A 21,366-nucleotide genomic window follows, 5' to 3' on the forward strand; every position below is an offset into this window, starting at 1 on the left:
CATTGCAGTGTACAGTTCTTATTTTTCAAATTTAAAGTTGTTAGTAGTTCATAAATTTCCTGTGTGAGTTTTGTTTTTCCATTTTTTAATGCCTCTAGTGCAGATTTTGAGTCGCTGTAGATGGTTATTCCTTCTGTAATGACTGGATTTGAGAGATAGAACTTGAGAGCTGTATGTATAGCTGTTAATTCAGAAGTGAAGTTTGAAACTATTTTGTCAGCTGTGGTTTTGATTTGCATTTTTTCGCCTCCAGGTAGAGTGAGAAAAACCCCTGAACCTCCTTGGTTGAGTGCTTCATCAGATGATCCATCAGTGTAGGCACTGATATGGTTGGGATTATTTAAGTGATGTATAGTGTCAAGTCCTTTTCTTTTATTTTCTTGCTGTGAATCCTTTTTTGAACAGGGTTCTAGGAGATTTAAGTTTATCATTGTGTTTTTCTGGTACAATAGTGGAAAAGAATGGCTCTCTGCTTATTTCAATGGACAGGTTTCTAATTTCATGATTGTATTGTAAAGTAGATTATCCCTTTAGTCTAGATTTTCTTGTCGAGGCATCAAGTCTTGAGTGAGATGTGATCCTTTTGTTGGGTTCTGATTCTGTTAGTGAATTGAACTGTGTGGAGAGTTTTCTTCTGTCTTCTAGTATGTGAAGCCCGCACTCTTGTTGAACTTTTAAATTATTCGTGGATCAGACCTGCACCTATAATAATATTTGCTGCTCTTGATTGTACTCTGTCAAGTTTTTCTTTTGAGCTAGTAGAAGCTGGAGCCCAGATTGATGAGGCGTTCCATATTGGGTCGTTTGAGTGCCATATATGTAGTTTTGAATGTCTTCGATTTTGTACCCCACTTTGTTCCACAAAGCCTTTTGATGATATTAAGCTTTTTAAGAGCTTTATTAGATATATTTGTAATATGAGTTGTAAATCTCAGTTCTGTATCTAGGGTTAGGCCTAAGTATTTTGGAGACTTTTTTCTATTTTGGTATTGTATATTTTGATTTGGGGGTTGTAATTCTGTCTGTTTTTTCTGTTGGTTGAGAAGATGCTCAGTTCTGTTTTTTTCTGGATTTATCTGTAATTTAAGTTCCTTTGTCCATCCTTCTAAGCCTTTTATTGAATTGTTTAGGACTTTTTCAGATTGTTGAGGATTACTGCTTGTGTGCCAGATTGCTATATTATTATTAGAGTTCTACTATTATATACTATTAGAGTTCTACTATACTATTAGAACTCTAATATACTATTAGAGTTCTACTCCAATTATCTGGAATTTGACCTTCTGATCAGGTTCTCTGAATTATGCAGTGTTGCTACTGCAAAACTTTTATACCTCCATACTTCAGCATTTCTGGTTGAATATCATCTACTCTAGCTGTATTTTCACATTTCAAGTTTTTGATGACTTTTTCTACCTCAAGTATTGATACAAGATGGATACCCAAAAATAACTGGAATCTGAACTTGGAGCACTCGCATTTTGTATCTATGGATGATGCTGTTAAGCATCACAAACGTGCAGTTTTTTGTGCCAACCTGGCAAGTGGTGTCATCCTGTGTGAACTGATTCATTGTTCTGGCTGCTTTCTTACAAGCAAGTTTGATGATTTTCTGATGGCTGGCCACAAGGAACAGAGAGTGTGCATGAAATTTTGTTTTCTTTTGAGTAAAACTGCAGCTGCAACTATTGTCATGATTTGGCAAGAATTTAAGGACGACATTTTAGGTAAAACACAGGTCTACAAGTGGTTTCCTATTTCAAAAATGGGATATGTCAGTGGATGACCAACCATGATCTGGATGATCTTTGACAAGCAGAAATGATGAAAACATGAAAAGGTTTGCCAGGCAATCAATGAAGACCATTGAGCAAGAGTTTGAAGAAATGAATTTGTCTTGGAGTTTGTTCCAGCAAATTTTAACGGAAGATTTGCAAATGAAATGTGTGTGCTAAATTTGTGCCTCATTTGCTTACAGAGGATTTAAAAAAAAATCATGTGAATGTTTGCCTCAATTTGAGGGAGCAAGTTTTTAATGACTAGAACTTTCTTTCAAAAGTTGTGACTGGGGATGAGTCTTGGTGCTATGGTTATGATCCAGAAACAAAACAAGCATCAAGTCAATAGAAACATGCAAATTCACCTAGATCCAAGAAGGCATGCCAATACGATTTTTGTTTATTTTTTTATTTTTTATTTATTTATTTTTTTATGTTAATGGAATTGTACACATCCGTGTGTTGTACACAAAGAATTTGTTCCTCCTGGACGGACAGTGAACCAGCATTTTTATCTCAACGTTTTGAGAAGACTGTGTGATAGTATGCAACAAAAACAGCTAGAAATGTGAAGTAGTGAAGATTGACATGACATTGCCCTAGCCCACATGGCCTTGTCTGTCCAACAGTTCTTGACGAAAAGCAACATAGCAGTTGTTCCCCACCTTCCCTACTCACCCAGTTTCTCTCCATGTGGTTTTTTTTTTATATTCATGAATAAAGAAAACCATGAAAGGGCAGCAATTCATTAATGTGGACAGAGTGAAAGAAAAGTTGCTGGAGGCCATAAACTGTATTCCACAGTTGAACAGTTCCAGAGCTTTTTCCAGCAGTGGAAAAAAAACATTGGGACATGTGCATTGACTCACATGGAGAGTGCTTTGAAGAAGGCTAGAATATGGTATTATAAATTTTAATAAATTAAAAAAAATAATAATTCTGGTTATTTTTTGGGTCCCCCCCCCCCATGTATGTAGTACTTTTTGCATTAATTTTTAAAATGTTGTAATATGACTCTGTCATTGCTTGTTTTAATTAACATTGTTTCAAAGTAATTACTCCAGACATCTAGGATATCCTTATCTTCAGTTTTTATGTCACCTTTATCATCTTTGATTTTGCTTTCTTTCTTAAGAATAAAGAGCTAATAAGCTTCATTTCGGCAATGAAAACATTACTTAAATTAAGGGGATATTAAATCCCGCATAGTTTTAAAACCGAATAAGAAACTCAAAGATCAGAATCAGAGAGTTTCTTGCCGAATATAGTAAACTATAAAGTATCGGCGACACTAGCGTTAGCCAATGCAAGTGATCCTAGTACGGAGTACAATACCGGGCAGCTCGTTGCAAAGGTGGTAAAGTTCTGATCGCTATTCTTAGGTATTTTCCATAATGTAAAAACACATTTCCTAGGAAATGTATGCTGTTATTACATTTTGGAGGGAGGTCACTACCCAGACCGGTTTCAGCCTTTTTTGAGGCTTCATCAATGAGTAGCTAGACCTAATACCGAAGTGTATAGCGAAAAGAACTTATGTACTCTGCGAATGAATACATAAGTTCTTTGTACTCGTTCGAGAGTACATAAGTTCTTTTCGCTATACACTTCGGTATTAGGTCTAGCTACTCACTGATGAAGCCTCAAAAAAGGCTGAAACCGGTCTGGGTAGTGACCTCCCTCCATAATGTAATAACAGCATACATTTCCTAGGAAATGTGTTTTTACATTATGGAAAATACCTAAGAATAGCGATCAGAACTTTACCACCTTTGCAACGAGCTGCCCGGTATTGTACTCCGTACTAGGATCACTTGCATTGGCTAACGCTAGCGTCGCCGATACTTTATAGTTTACTATATTCGGCAAGAAACTCTCTGATTCTGATCTTTGAGTTTCTTATTCGGTTTTAAAACTATGCGGGATTTAATATCTCCTTAATTTAAGTAATTGCTTTCTTTCATTTCTAAGTTTTTTTCAGTAGCCCACCAGAACATTTTGCCAATATTCCTGATATTTATTTTCCATACTCTTCCCAAAGTCTTCCTATGACTCTTGTTTAGTTACTTTTACACATAGCTTAGCTCTCTTACATTTTTCTCTGTATCCTTTTAGGGCATCTGCTGACTTATTTGCTAGGAACTGTTGGTATGCTTTCTTCTTTTTCAGGACCACTTCTTGTGTTCACAATGGTGTCCTTATTTTCTATCATTGTAGACAACTTCACTGCATACATCCCTAGCTGAACCAATCAATGTCTTCTTCAGAGTTTGCCATTGGGACTCCAAGTTTGGTTCTTGTTTCCAGTTTGTTTTATTTTTTCTTCATTAATATTTGCATAGTTGAGTCTACAATTTACCTCTAAAAGCTGCTCAACTTTTATTTCTTTTTAATACTGTTCTTTTCAATGTAATATTCACTTTTATCCTGCTTAGCACTAAGTAATGGTCGTTTCCAATTTCAAATACTCTGTACACTCTTGTGTCTTGAACCAGCATGAAGATATTACTATGAACCATGACATAGTCAATGAGGCTTTTCTTATTTCTTGTGTCATCCCTCCATGTGAGCTTGTGCACATCTTTATGTTGGAACATGGTGTTAGTAATGATTAGTCCATATCATGAGCAGAAATCTAGCAAATACTTATCATTATTATTAGTTCTGCCCCTTTCTCCAAATTTTCCCAGAACGTACCCGCGTGCCTGGTGGGATTCATTTCCTACTCTGCTGTTTAGATCTTTAACAAGGACCACTTTTTCCATTTTCTTTATGTTAGTTTCCTGTTCTAATGATGCCAAAAATTCCTCCACTTCTTCCTTAGGAGAACCTTTTGTGGAAACCATAGGCACAAATAAGTTTCGTTGTCTATTTCCCCATTTTTAAGCATGCCCACATCACTGTACTTGAAACTGCCTTCCATATATCAAGAAGTTCATGTTTGGTGTTAAATGCTCACTACTCCTTCCTTTCCTTTCCTTCCTTGATCATTGTTGCTTGAACATAATATCTTATACTTATTACTTACTAAGATCTCACCTGTTTTTGTCTTTTTTGTCTCAATAATGCAACTTATGTCACGTGGTACTTTTCCATTCTTCTGCAAGTTTGATTTCCTTTCCATTAATACTCTTTATATTGATGGTTCCTATCTTCAGTTCTTCTGACATTGGGTTTATTCTTCTTCTAGATGTTGAATTGGAGCTTGTTCCAGTATCAATAAAAATAAGAAGAGAAAAAAATCCTTAGCCCACCCATAGTATGAATGTACTATAGGTTCACAACTCAACCTTTCGTAGGCGGGAGCCACATAAAGATGCCAGAAACTTGGTGACCAGATCTGCACTCAGTAGTTCAGTTATGAAGGCCTTCTAATGAGACAAAATTACTTCCTTATCTTTATATGTCAGTGTTTGTTTCAGCATTACAATAATCCTCTGAGTTGTATTTGCAATGTTTGTTATAATAGTCCCTGAATTTTAGCAGCCTTCCATGCTGTATCTTGTCAAAAGCTGTAGCACAATCAAAGAGTATCATGGTATCATGCATTTCCCCCTGTCTATATCACCAGAGCTCCAGCAATACAACAAATCTACTATCCACAAAAAATTTCACTTGCCAAAAGTATCAGTTTACATTATATAAATACTGTTATTGATGATGTTTTTAAACTAAATGACAAAACAAAGTAATACATTCTTTAATTCTCACTACATATTACACATAATTATATAGAAATGTGAGTTTAAAATGTACATCACAACATAGCTCATGCAACATAGTTTGTTTTCTTTTGCTTATTGTTCATAAGAGTGAATTTATATAAATTATCCATAAATAATAATTTAAGTTAATAGGAAAGACAAATAATATAATTTTACAAAAGCAACAAAATAGGTAGCATTCACCGTGGAGCCAGACTCACTTTTCACATACACAGTTACATGACATGGTCTTTGACTTGTCTTTGCAAGATGATTGTATTTTTTAAATAACAGTATTTAAAATGTTTTTATTACATAAAATGTTCAACTAATTATACTATTACACTAAGCTAATTCAGGTTTTGAGTTGCGAAAATAAACTTAGGACAACATCATATTACAATTACGATTTTACTTAAGGGTTAAAGGTGTTGGAAGAATAAGAATAGATGTACTGCAGTATTTAATTAAATCATGCACATTTTATTTTTTGTGTTTCAAATTACCAATTTCTTTTGTTAATGAAATTATATGTGAGAAAAACACATTTTTTCTTTTTTAAATAATAGCTTGTCTGTTATTTAAAAAAGAAAAAACGTATTTTTCTCACATATAATTTCATTAACAAAAGAAATACTGTATATACCTTTTAATGTTAATATTAAGCTACATGAATGTGTTGATTTGATTCCAAAATTTATTTATTGAAACAATTGCTGTAATTTAATTCAGATCATTTCATGAGATGAAAAACTTATTTGTGCTTGAAGTGTGTGAGATTTACTGTTTTCAAGTAAAGTGCCATACTAATAACACATAATGTAGGGGGTGGGATCATTTTTCCTACTTCCTGACCAAAACGAAAACTGAAAGTATGACACGTAGTGATATGACTCGTGTGGAGTGGGTATAGCATTATAATACTGCTGTGCGAGAAATGAGGATTTTTGGAACTTGATAGCAGATATTTAGCAAGTCCATATAAAAAGTAAAATGTTTAAAAATTATCAGTTATGTTACAAGTGACAACAGGACAGCTGTTATGGGGAGAAGATACATACTTTGAGTTGATGACTGTTTTTTTTCATAGTCTTTCATACAGAAAGAAAAATAAAGCTCTGGACCTTAAAAGGATGGAATAAAGTGAAGATGACTGGTTTGCATCATAGAAAAAACTAGCAACTAAAATTGCAGGTGTTTTTGTGATTCTTTAAAAGGGAATGCTGTAGTGTTCGAATTAAAGATCCAGAAATTTTATTTCCAGATAGTTATATTTTGAATGCATTCAGATTGAGGTTGAAAATTCACTCCATCATTTCACTCTGATAACTTGCCTGTGGCAAGTGGATTTTTGGAGCCCTGCATATCACTATTATAAAACATGACCTTCTCTTACTAAACTCATGCTGTTTGTTGCAATGTATAGATTCTCTGTCATCAGAGAATCTATACATTGGAATGACATACAGGAATGACAGAGAATCATTCTCTGTCATTCCTGTATGTTAGCTGTTACCAAATTTAACAAAATCTTCATCACTCCAGAGGTACTGATGGATAGGCACATCAGTTTTTGCTCCACTCCTCTAGAATTCACCCTGTGCTGAAATTCAAATTATACATCCAGGTCAAAGCATAGCCGGTTCAGCTGAACACTCTTTTAATATCCATGATGGTATCCCATCAGTACTGTTACTGAATTTTTATTCAGTGCAATAGCTGTAGTGCCGCCTCCTCATAACACATAATGTAGGGGGTTGGATACACCACATTGATATCTTTTAACAGAATTGGCACTCATTACTTGAACAACCTCTTCTGCATCTGTCACCCACATCCATCTGCATTCAGTAGTTATTCTTATACATTTATTCTTTCTTTTACTTGCAGTATAATGATAAAATTCTTTTGTGTTGTCTTTAGTTGGAATAGTTGAAAGTCCATAAAGGTGGACTTCAAAACTAAAGACAACTAACCTAAGTCCATCTTGTGGACTTAGCTTTCTGTATGATACTTGTAACTCTTCTTGACTGCACCTTATAATTTTTGTACTGACATCATCTGCATGCATGCAGCATTTCTTCCACATAATTTCGGTCTTAAGAATCCCTTGTTTAATAAGGTTATGCATCCATTTGACTCTGACAACTAACAACTACTGACGTCATCTGCATGCATGCAGTATTGCTTCCACATCATTTCTGTCTTAAGAATCCCTTGTTTCATAAGGTTATGTATTGATTTCACTCTTTCCTTATTTATTCTTTGAACTCTATGGACACATCTCAGTATTGCATCTTTTAAGTATTTTTTGAATGCTCCCAGACACTGCTGACATCCTTCTCATCTAGTATTCAATACCATTAGACTGAACCTAGTATTCTTCTCAGTTGGTTATAATTTCTTGCTTTATGCAATTTGATAGTATCTGCAGTTCACCAAACCTCAGTCTTTCTTAATCTGAATTCCATAATAAATTACTTCCATGCTTATTTTGTATACTCATCTTTATAGTCTATATGACCCAGTTGTACAACTTGAAGATCTATTTGTCTGTGATATGTAGTTGAGCACATATAACATTTTCTGAATGGAACATCCATATGTTTAGCCACTTCCCAGCACATTCACTATTACCAACCAGGGGTAGAGTAGTCACTTCTTTAACTGAAAACTCATCTGACACTATAATCAGATCTTAAGATGCTTTCATCTTAATTTACTTCTGTCACATGCTGCCTAAGAAACTTGTCTTGCGACAGCTTAATAAATTTGGCTTCATATGAGATTTCACTACTACCCATTGGATGTTCAGATAATTAGTTACCTATGATGATTAATTATTTTAGCACCTATCAGGTTGATTTGGTAATGTATTTTATTGTCATCAGTAATTGATCTACTATGTCTGTAACAACACCCCACCATGTATTTGATCTTGTTAGACTCCATCTTACATGATTTCAAACTCACTGCTACATGGAAAATTAGCTTTCTACCCTAATTGGATTCAAGCCATCAAGTATAGCAGGTTTCCAAAGTTATGGATGTCAAGGCCCCTTTGGAAAAATTTAAATATTTCACGGCCCCCCCATCAAAAAAAAATCGTAATACAGACATATTATTATAACATTTATTGTATTATTTATATTCAATACAAAACATACACAGCGAATATTGCAAAAATCAAATGCAAATATTTTAGCATCTTACATACACATTTGACATGGAACACGTAGTCCTAAAACATATTAAATTTGTTTTCATTATTTCACAGCTCCCTCAAACAAAAATAACAGCCTCGAAGAGGCCGCGGCCCACAGTTTGGGAAGCACTGAAGTATAGTATACACTATACTTGACAAAAGAAGGCTATACTTAACCAAATGGAAAAATTTTCCACAACAATCTCTCATCCAGAATATTTAATAATAAGGTGATGCACTTTTGTCTATTTGTATATGGAAAATATTTATTTCTGTTTTGATTTAACCTTGGTATCTTCTTGAGTCTGGCTCCTCCTAATGATAAGCTCTCAGTAAAGCTCAGAACAGATCTGAGTAGCGACCCTTCCCATAATAGTTTTGCATGCAGTTGATGTCAAGTCAACAGCCTCACTGTACAAGTAAAGTAGTTAAGTTACTTCATACTGTATGCTTATGCTTGGGTATGAGATTAAAATAGGAATATAATTTCTTGTTAAATATAACATGCAGAGGTGTTATGTTCACTCAGGATGGTAGTGATGAAAAATGACAGTACATATGATTATGTTAGGTATAAGGCAGAAATAAATGAGTAGGATGTTATAAATTTGGGAGTGTAGAGGGCAGTGATCATGAAATGTTTCTTTCTTATTGCTCTGTTTTGTTTATCTCCTCCTGCACTCATGTATTGAATGATCACATGTTGTGGAACCAAAAAAAAAGGATTGAATTTCTTGAGTTTTCTGTGGGTGGCTGACTACTTTAGGGAATATGTGATGATAATAGTGCAAGATTTTAGTATTAATTCTGTGATTGTCTCAGAAGATGCACTTATAAATGAAATGTTAACACTGCTGCTGGTCAATAATCATGAGGTATTATACTACCTCTTGGTAGTATAATATGTTTATGAAAAGCTGCATACTTGGCTTACATGCATATCATGGAACAGTGAGCTGTAAGCTAAGAGGTTGATAGAGCATAAGAATTTATTAAAGCATATCTCACATAGACATTGTATAACTACGTACCAAAAGGCAGGAGTAAAATGGATGAGTGATGAAATTTGTAAGCACTGTGGGGGGGATGATATGAATAGATATTAGTCAGTGACCAGATGCATGATGAGTATAAGATATAGATTAAAAGATTGACAACAAGCACACATTATGAGAGGATATTTGCCAGTCAGGCAAAAGGAAATCCTATTCATTTCTTCTGCTGTCACAAACAACAAGAATAAAAATAGTTATGGAATTGTGATACTGATGTACATTAATGATTATGGTAAATTGGCCACTTCAGAAAGTGTAATGAAAATATTTAATGAGCACTTTGTCGCTATTTCAATCTGAATGATGTTGCACAGTGTCCAGAGTAAATATTGCAATAGCTAAAAGTGAATGAACCAGAGGTGTACACAATATTGAGTAAGTTTGATGTTAATAAGTCTGTGGGAATAGATAATGTATTGCCTTGAATTTTTAGAAAACTTGGAGTATGTGTGAAGTTGGGCTTAAAGGAGTGGACATGCAAAATAGTGCCACTACACAAGATTGGTTCTGAGACAGATGTTTTTAATTATAGATCAATTTGTGTATCTTCATTTGTAATGTGTAATGAATATTCTGAATAATTTAAGATGCTAATAAAGTTAGCATCTTAAATGCTAGCGTGCAGTGCAAGTTAGCATACAAGTTGGGTGATATGGGAATGATTAATAGATTCATTACATGTCTGAAAGACACTATCAATTTATGGATGGGAAGGCAGCATTACAGAAAAGAATAGTCTTCCATAGATTCTTGAGACACTACTATACAATTTGTTTATTAATGATATCTGTGGATTAACAGATATCATTAACATATAATTGGAAAGAATTATAAGGACAGTGACCCATTTTTTTTACTGACCTCAGTCCAAAGATGTCATAGAGAGAAAAGCATCATTTTCTGAGATTTCTATATTACCAACATCTCCTTTTTCTCTGCCTTCCTTATCCTTTTAGCCTTCTCCTCTTCAACAATTTCTTCTTCACAACAACTTACTAACAGTGACCCAGCTGTGAGATATTCAGTCACAATTTCAAATTAAATTTTGTTTTGGCAGACCACTCTGCAGTCAAATGGCTTTGCCACTCAAATAGTATACTGCATAACAGTTGAGAAAATAAACAGAGATGACAATATTGCATTATTAATAGACATCTGTTATGTATGGAAATTGGTTATGAAATCAGTTTAAAGAAATATTTTTCATATTTTATATTTGAGAGACTTTGTAGTCTTCCTTAACCATCCTTTTTGTGAGAAAAGGGGAGGGCTGAGATGTAATGGTCAAAAACCAATTTTTTTACACTTGATTTAGATTGTTTTGTTTACTTCAGTAAACAAATTTAACACATCATTTCCTGTTTTCCAGATTGAAAAACATTATAGTAAACCTGGTGTTGTTCCTATGGATATTCTTCCAGTTTTTCCAGATTTTGAGGTAAATATTGAATTTCACATAGTTAAATGAAGCAAAACTATGTAATACAGCTTATATTAACATTATCAGTAGCATTATGAATAGCTTCCTCAAGAAGTATTCCCAAACAACTATAGCCTGTAACTTTTCATAAAAAATATCAATAAACTTTTATCTCAGTCCTTATCTGCACTCCACACACAGCCCTCTAAGTCCCTTGACCTCTCATGTATGGGGCAATATGTGTTTAATAATTAACAGAATATATTATGTTAAAAAATTTGTAAATGCAGCATTCTTAAGATGTTTATACTATTCCTGGGTAAATTCTTCACTGCAATATAGCATTACCTGTTGGGGAGGAGACTACTATAACAATCTGCTTCCATTAATAAGAATACAAAACAGAATAATTAGAGCCATAACTACTACCGACTTTCCACATTCAACCAGTGATCTGTATATCGTTCATAATATTCTACCATTTCAGAAACTATATCTCTATGGTTGTCTGTTATATGTAAAAAGAAACACTGAAAGTTTCTTGGTATATAATGTAGACTATGGATTGTGCTGCAGTCGAAACACACTGGAAGTACCTAAGGCTAACAAAGAAATTTTTCATAAATCTTTCGAGTATATTGCAACGAGCAGCTATAATAAACTTCCGAATGAAATTAAATCTATAACCGCAGAATATGTATTCAGAAAAAGATTGAGAAACTACCTTATGGGATTAAAGAATGTTTACAATTATTTTAAATGTATAGTATAAGAGATTATTATAACTCACATATCATATCCAATTAAGGTATTGATTTACAAATTGGTTCATTCAATTAGGAATTAAAATATCAACATGTACATTATTATAACTGGTGAGGGAACCCTCTTAGATGCGGTCCCCGGACTCTCAGTGTCTGTTTAAGCTAATTACCTTTCTAGTAACCAGTATGTCTATGGCCCTTGGTTACACATATTTGCATTAACTAACTTATATTACCCTAAACCAATTACTTATCATAACTTTGAAACCATTTGAAATATATTACATTCTACTTGCATATATGAGAAAACTTTTTATTAACCATAATAAAATAATAGCCATAATAAGTGTTAGTACCAACAGAATATGATAGTAATACTTGAATTTTATTTTGTAACTTTGTACTGTGCATTGAATTGTATTGTGAATATTGTCATAATTATACAAGTTGAATAGTATAATATGTATAATTTGTATACGTGATGTGAATAATAAACATTAAACAAATTAAACAAACCAAAAAAAAAAAAACGCTTTTTTAGTTACATTGTGGTTAACTGAGCTGTTGCACACTGAATGATAACAAAAACTAGATATGACACATGGTTGATGACATATCTACGTTCATAAGTAATGGTTTCGACAAGTTCATTATTAACAATGCAGTCAGTATAACCACGCAAAAGAACAAATCTCAGAACAAAATTAATTTGTACTTTCATCCATTATTCAGAGGAGTATCTGAATGCTGCAGTTATATGGTGTCAATGGGACATTATATCAAGCAATACTTAGTCTTTATTTGAGTTGTAAGTCAGCAGTTAGAATTGAAGGAAGTACAGGAAGATGGTTTAATGTTAAATCTGGTGTGAGACAAGGATGTACATTATCCCCTCTGTTATTCATTATCTATATGGATCACATTATGAAGGAAAGTGGTATTAAACATGATATCGAAATTGGAGATGTTAATGTCAGCTCTTTGCTTTATGCAGACGATGTTATACTTCTAAATAAATCCGCTACAAGTCTGCAAGATTCTCTGACTAAATTGAATAGCTTTTGTAATAGATATGGTATGAAGGTCAGCAATAAAAAGACAAAGACAATGAAAATAGGCAGAATCATTGAAAATGTTGTGAATGGAGAACCTGTGGAACAAGTAAAACATTTCAGCTATTTAGGCACGATTTTTACTGAAGATGGTAAATTAAATATAGAAATAGACAACAGAATCAGCAAAGCTGGTATGGTGGGAAGTCAATTGAATAAATTCATATGGAATAAGAGAGAAATTAGTCAGAACACTAAATTAGCTGTATACAAGACAGTGTTCAAACCAGTTTTAACTTATGGATCTGAGAGCTGGGTCAGAAGTAAAACACTTGACCAAAGACTAGAGACTTCAGATATGAGAGTCCTGAGAAAGATTATAGGCGTGAACAGATGGCATCAATGGCAGTATCATATTAAAAACGAAGATATTAGGAAAGAAGTTGACATTGTCAGCATCCAGGAATGCATTAGCAGAGCTAATCTCAGGTGGTATGGTCACTTAAACAGAATGGGCAAGGAAAGATTAGCAAAACAAGTGTTCTCTGCCAGGTTGGCAGGAAAACGACCGAGAGGAAGACCAAGATATAGGTGGATTGATACGGTACAAAGTGCTTTAGACGATAGAAATATAAGATCTCATAATATTGGAGTGTTGACAAGTAACAGACTGATTTGGAGGAAAATTGTAGATAGGAAATTAATAATGATGTAATTTTTTTCATGTAGTACTATCATATCCTGTACACCCCTTGAGGGTACATGCAGGAATTTGATGATGATGATGTATCTGAACATATCTCATATTCTCATGCTTTCAATATTCAAGTAGTGTTTCATCCCATCTGCAAAATTCCCTCTTTTCCTTCATCAGTCAAAGAGAAGCATCCCACTTCAGGCTTCCCTACTATCTACGAGATTCTTTATTCTTGTAGTTTGTCATATTTGACCAGTCCAGAAGATCCATACCTGTTGGCCTCAAAGAACATAAAAATTCCCTCAACTACCATGAACCTGAGTAATCTGGCCTTGAGGAACATTCTATCTCCTTCAAGCATGGGATTCTTTGGAACTAAACTCAAGTTTTGCAAAAGAGAAAAATTTCTTATGCAAAGGAAGTTTTGAGGTATTATGAAATTGTCCTAATTTCAACAGGTTCAGTTTATTACATTTATTCCCCTTATGGGAAATAGTGTGCTTTGGGAAATCTTGATGCTTTGCTTCATGATTAATTAATTATTTATTAATTTAATTTTTATCTGTATGTGTTCTGTTTATTTATTAATGAAACGTTTTATTTTTTGAGCCTCTATAGTTGATATAAATGAAGCTCTTTGGAAAGAGCTGGGTTTAAATCCTGTCTAGGACACAAACCTTTATCAGGATTTTTCAAATGTAGGAAAGTTAGACAGTCTCATAGAGGTAGTGGAGTTTTCCCTCCTGAAACTTGAGTTTTTTCCCCCTGCACAACAGGCAAATCAGCCAGAAGAACACATGCAGTTTACAGCCATAAGTAGACAGTGCAAATAGGATTAACTGCCCTATCGTTATTCTTTCCTTCATAGTTGCATGGTGATCAGTATTCATTATTAAAAAAATTATGGAAACAACTACTGCGTTATAGTAAAATTTCAGTTTAATATAAACCAAAATAATCACTCGACGTTTCGACTTTCATATCAAGATCATCATCTGGAATATACACATATATACACAGAAACAAGCTACATTACAGTCTACATGGTATGCTAAAGTTACAGTAATTTGGTCAACTGCTTAAACTACTGGCCTGACCTCTGGTGAAAAAAACCTTACTACATCAAAGCTAGATTCCTATTATTTTTATCTATTTGGTTGCAAATCATTACGAGATATATATTAAGCTAGAGAGCAACATGCCCTCACATAATTACCCACCTAAATTAGAACAAAACGGTATAGGTGGCCAATAAGAGCTGAAATTATTGCTTAGCGTCCAAGCAAGGATTTGCTGGCAAACTTTAACTTAAGAGTGGCTGAATGTTTGCCATCCAAATTCTTGGGATTTTTATACCACCATTCAATAATGGTTAAGATAAGGATGGTTGAACAAGTAAAGACACAGATACTTTACCAATCAATTTGGTGTAAGGTGTTAAGAGCATGATCTGAGAGGTCTGCTTTACCAAAATTATCAAATTTAACGTGTTTTGTATGTTCTTTTATGCTAATAGTAATTGTGCATCCAATTCCACCAATATAAGGTAAGTTACAGGTGAAATTGATACAGTATACCCCAGGATAGCCTGGAGGGAGGAATCCTTGAAGGAGTTCAATATGTTTTTTAATTTTATAAGTGATTTAAAGTTGAGCAGCACTCAGATGTGAACTGTAGATTAAAATACACAAACATTATTCAAGAAAAAATGAAAGAGTTTGAGAACAGGAACCAAACCTTGAAGGTTCATTGACAAATCCTGAAGAAAACATTGATTGATTCAGCCAGAGAGGCATGTGGTGAGGTTGTCTGCAAGGATAGAAAAATCAGAACTCCACAGTGGACAGAGGAAGTTAAAGAAGCAGTGAAGGAAAAGAGGAAAGCATATCAAAAGTTCCTGGCAAATAAGTCAGCTTGTACTCTTAGAGAATACAGAGACAAGTGTAAGAGAGCTAAGCACTGTGTAAAACTAGCTAAAAAAAAGTCATGGGAAGACTAGTAAGAAAATAGAAAATAAATATCAAGAAGGTGCCAAAATATTCTGGAGGCTGTTGCAAAAGCTCAGAAATGGAGGAAAGAGTGCTGTAAAAAGAATTAGAGATGATAAAGGTGACATGAAAAATGGAGAAAAAGATATCTTTGATGTCTGGAGTAATTACTTCAAAAAATTACTAAACAAACCAATCAGTGACAACACAATTGTAAAAAACACTCAACAGGCATGCAATCAGGAATACATATCCATACTTGAAGTAGAATAAGCTATCAAAAGCCTGAAATGGGAAAAAACAGCAGGAGTAGATGATATTCGACCAGAAATGCTCAAGTATGGAGGTATAAAAGTTGTACAGTGGCTGCACTGCATAGTTCAGAAGGCCTGGACAGAGGGACAAATTCCAGATGATTGGAGTAGAGCTCTCATAGTACCCATATATAAAAAGGTAAATAAAACTGATTGTGAAAATTATAGAGGCATTTCATTACTGAGTGTTCCTGGTAAGATATATGCAAGTATACTTGAGAAATAGTTGAGAAGGATTGTGGAAGAGAAACTTGGTGAAGAACAAGCTGGATTCAGGCCAAATAGAGGCTGTTAGGATCAGATTTTCACTTTATGTCAGATAGTTGAGAAATCATGGGAATACAACAAAGATCTCTATTTAAGGTTTGTAGATTTGGAAAAGGCATATGACAAGGTGCCAAGAGAGAGAGAGAGAAGCTATTCAAGATGCTATAGTTATATGGTGTTAATGGGGCATTATATCAAGCAATACTTAGTCTTTATTTGAGTTGTACGTCAGCAGTTAGAATTGAAGGAAGTACAGGAAGGTGGTTTAATGTTAAATCTGGTGTCAGACAAGGATGTACATTATCCCCTCTCTTATTCATTATCTATGTGGATCACATTATGAAGGAAAGTGGTATTAAACATGATATCAAAATTGGAGATTTTAATCTCACCTGTTTGCTTTATGCGGATGATGATGATGATGATGTTATACGTCTAAATAAATCCACTACAAGTCTACAAGATTCTTTTACTAAATTGAATGACTGTTGTAATAGATATGGTTATGAAGGTTAGCAATAACAAGACAAAGACAAGGAAAATATGCAGAAGCTTTGAAAATATCAACTGCATTGTGAATGGAGAACCTATAGCACAAGTAAAACATTTCAGCTACTTAGGCACGATATTTAGAGAAACGGTTGAGAAGGATTGTGAAAGAGAAGCTTGGTGAAGAACAAGCTGGATTCTGGCCAAATGGAGGCTGTCAGGATCAGATTTTCACTTTACAACATATAGTTGAGTAATCATGGGAATATAAAGATCTGTATTTAAGTTTTGTAGATCTGGAAAAAGCATATGACGAGATGCCAAGAAAGAAGCTATTCAAAATGCTATAGTTTTATGGTGTCGGTGGAGCCTTATATCAAGCAATATTTATTTGATTCTCTTATTAAATTGAATAACTGTTGTAATAGATATGGTATGAAGGTCAGCAATAACAAGACAAAGACAAGGAAAATTGGTAGAAGCATTGAAAATATCAACTCCATTGCGAGTGGAGAACCTATAGAAAAAGTAAAACATTTCAGCTACTTATCCTTCATCAAAACTCAGAGTTATTAACACACTAAAAAAGAGAGCTATAACAATTGCTCTCTCCAGAATGCATAAATTTCTGGTTTGTAGGTTGATATGAGAATCATATCAGTCTACAAACATTTGAAATCAATCATATTCAAATGATAAGCTCATAGCACAGTCCTAAAAAAATTATGCCAAACTGTCACAAAAAAACTTTTCTGTGTATAGTAATCTGCCATTTATACAATTATGTTGGGAAATCAGTTTTTTGTTTTCCCCCACAGATGTGGAGGGTTGTTAGTGCAAAGGAATGGAATGTACCGAGATATAAGCACTACTCTTGGGTCTCATGAATGTGTTTCTTATATTGTCAAATTATATTATTATGTGACACCTCCAGGGCGTCCAAAGACTCATCGAGGGAGGATACCTACTCTACATCTCTTCACCTCCACCAACTACAACTTACCACAACTACACCAACGCCATCTACCGCCCACCACCACCACTATTATTTCCACAGACAATCACAAACATCCATGCCCGCAGCAGGATTCGAACCCACAGCCTTTTGGCTGGAGAGCGGATACACTAACCGCTCGGCTAACCAGGCTGGCAGTAAAAAGGAACCAGTAAATAATAGGATTTTTGTCATTATAGCTTTCTTACAAGCAAACAAAAGAAGATTGCAATTAGAAGATTCTTGAAGTCAGGAGGAGGAGAAGGAGAAAGAGAGAGTTAATCACAAATTGTAATCAGAACTGTCTAGTCTTACTATGTTTAGTTTTGTGTCTTTTCTTGTTTAATGGAAAGCCTTTTGTTTTCCTGACTGTTTATTGCTTACTTCTTTTAACCAAATGGAGAATTCTAACTACCACCTGACTCAAAAAACTGATTTCTCTATACACTGTCCCAGAATGGCATTACAGTAAATAGACATGGCACCCATCAACTATAAAAATTTCACTAAACCTCTCTGATAGCTTCTAGAGTTGGATGGGTGAGGAGTTGCCAATAATTTTAAAGGTGACTAAAATGACAAAATATAGTCAATGAATTGTTGGATATACAACAAGAATGGTTTTGTGTCAGAAATGAAATAGAAGCATGAGTATTGGCAAGGCAGGCATGTTTATTCCACAAGAACTGCATGAGGTGGTGGTGGTGGCAAAAATCATGTATCAGACGTAATGTCTTGCATTATATATAATTATCTGCTTGATTGAGAGAGGTAGAAACACGTACACATTCCAAAACATTGAAAGAGTAAAAAAAAAAAAAAAACATTTGTGACGCACTTTTATGTTCTTAAAATGAATAATAATTCTTTACACTCCATGCAAATATTTTTATTTTGATTAAAATATAAATAAAATAAAATACAGGAGCAAATAAACATAATAAAATTTGTTGCTCTTCAAAATATTACATTTCAGTAGAGTGGACAAGGTCTTCTCCTGGAACTCTTATATGACTGGGTTGTATCATTTATCACCAATATTGAATACTGTGTGTGAACTTATTTTGCAAAATGATCTTAATTAATAATATGTGCCTTCCAGAATTCACAGTAGTTATGCTGACATTTAAAGAAATATAAAGGATTTGGACTACTGTATGTAAAATTTCCTTGTGTTTGCAGATTTAGTTGTAAAGCCTTTGACATGTTCCTTATAGAATTTAAACAGGGTGATTATTTTAATGCTATGAAAGTTTTTTTTTTTAACATAATAAACTAACCTTAACATAATAAAGCAGAAAAGCTGATATTTTATATTTCAGTTCTATAAATTTTTTTGTGACAGTAATTGTTTGTCTTCCGTTGTGCTTGCTGAGTGTTTTACAAGATGCACTTATGTTCTTGGTTGTTCAGGAACTAAGGAACCTTGGATAGATCTGGAGCCAGAAAAGCAGATAATTGTGAACCTGCTAATGATTTCCCCAGGTCTAGAAGCATTAATTACTTCTGAACCTGATATGCATCAAATGAGGATATGAACTCAGGGTTCTGAGTTCATACCATCATTTTTCATTTATGGTTTAAGCCAATTGGAATACAATTTGGTCAGCTAAATCCCAAATTGCTAGCCCATCCTTGTTCGCTCAGTATGTAGGTAGATACCCTAACAGGATGCACCAGAAGAAGGTGCAGATTGGACACTAGATCAGAAGTCCTGGTCAGTTCCCCTCATTCCTTAAAAGGCTACATGGAGGTCCCTCCCAGTTATTCAGCTTTGACCATTAAGCAACCACCATGTATAAAATCATTTTGGAATTACATCTATTAGGGTGTAATTCCAAAGAAAAATGAAGTAAATGTTTTAAGATGCCATACTTTTTTAGTGTTTTGATTTTTTTTGTTATTCATTTCATGTTCTATTGCAGTTAAGCATATGCTTATATAGAAATGAAGAGGAATAACCACTATCATGTTGTGAAAAAAAAAAAAAGGAAATAAAATTCAATCATGGGCCCTCTTGTATTGCAGGAAAGTTCAGTTTCTGGGATTGGTTTCTTGCAGTTTGAAATTGCAAGATGTGTGTGTGTCAGTAGTAATCTCTGACTTAACATCCAGACCTCACCTTCTTTTGGTTGCACCTCATTAGTAGGTATATATCTGGATACCAAACAAATGAGAATGTGCTGACAATTTGGAATTTAATCAAACAAATTGTATTCTTATTGGCTTAAACAAAAATACAAAATGATGGTATGATATGATGAATTTCATGCTGACTGGGGCATCACCTAGTTAATCAAGGTTCCACTGTTTTCATCAGGGGAACGAGGTAAACGGTGAAAAGTGTAGTACAGGAGCCAATTGCACAACCTCCAAAGCTCTGTCAGCTGAATTCAGGATTGGCACAATTAACATAAGCAGCATCGATGAAAAATAAATGCAACTGGGCAAAGAATTGTAGAAGTATTTAACATAATTGGTGTTACTGAAACAAAGACAGCAAAAGCAGTTGAGATTCTTCTGAATAATAATAAATACAATATTCATGCAGTAATGACGGGACAGGAAGGAATGGCTGTAGTATTCAACATTAAACACAAGGATAATCTTTTTGAATGGCAGACAATATTGAATAGAGTGATGTGGGTAAACATCGAAATTGAACAGTGAAGGTATCAGTGAGACTTATTTGTGCCTATCTATTTGATTTATTAGAGAAGACAGCTGACATAAAGGAAAAGTTTGTCCTGCTTGGAGAGCTAAACAGCAGTATAGGAAATGAATACCACTCATATAGAAATGGATTACAAATATTTGGAGAAAGAAGAAAGCTGTAAAGTCAGTTCCTACTGGATTTCTCTTCAGGACATGGATTCTTCATTACTAATACCATGTTTCAACATGACAATATACAAAAATTCACATGGAGAGAAGACACAAGAAATAAGGAAAGTCTCATTGACTGAATTATTGTTGATATCAAAATCTTCATGCTGGTTCCATACACAACAGTATACAGGGGATTGGAAATAGGAAGTGACATCACTTCATATTTGAAGTGGTGTCACTTCTTTTTTCCAATCATACTGAAAAGAAAAGTAAATAAGAAAGTTTTAAAAAGAATCAAAGTTGAGCAGCTTTCAGTGGTGAAGTATAGAAAAACTTCACTTAATGCAAATTCAGTATGCGCGATAATCAGTTAGCATGATTGAGTGAAATAATACTATTTCCTGCTTTAAGCGAGGTGATTATTCAGTTAATATGATTTTTTTACATTATGCGAAATTTTTGTCGCCATTCTGCAGCAAGCGAAAAAGCTGGAAGTCATTAAGAGATATGAAAGTGGCGCTGCTAGTAATACAATGATTGTGCAAGACCTGGGATACAGCGAATCTACAGTTTGGACTATATTAAATAAGAGCAAAAGAATACAAAGAACAAGGGAAAAGTTGCTACTGCTTCTTTGTAGATCACCAGAAATAGAAACTGTTTAATGATTGAGATGGAGCATCTTCTATCACTCTGGATTGAGAATTATGACCAAAAAAGAATACTTCTTAGTACAGGGAATATTCAGGCAAAAGCTCCCAATATTTTTATCTCATTGAAAGAGACCAAATTTCAAGAGGAATGTGAAAG

General features: G+C 34.2%; 1 protein-coding gene across 1 annotated transcript in view; it reads left to right on the plus strand.

The window, feature by feature from the left end:
• The window catches only part of atms (RNA polymerase II-associated factor 1-like protein antimeros), a 249,647-nt gene that overhangs the window by 118,345 nt on the left and 109,936 nt on the right, over window positions 1-21,366 (plus strand). Inside the window, exon 7 of the mRNA XM_090398808.1 lies at window positions 11,112-11,180. Coding sequence (XP_090254934.1) covers window positions 11,112-11,180 — 69 coding nt within the window. The remainder of the gene's footprint in view (window positions 1-11,111; window positions 11,181-21,366) is intronic.

The sequence above is a fragment of the Typopeltis vanoorti genome, chromosome 10 (assembly GCF_054136105.1).
Source record: "Typopeltis vanoorti isolate ZY-2024b chromosome 10, IOZ_Tvanoo_1.0, whole genome shotgun sequence".
NCBI classification, from domain to species: Eukaryota; Metazoa; Arthropoda; class Arachnida; order Uropygi; family Thelyphonidae; genus Typopeltis; species Typopeltis vanoorti.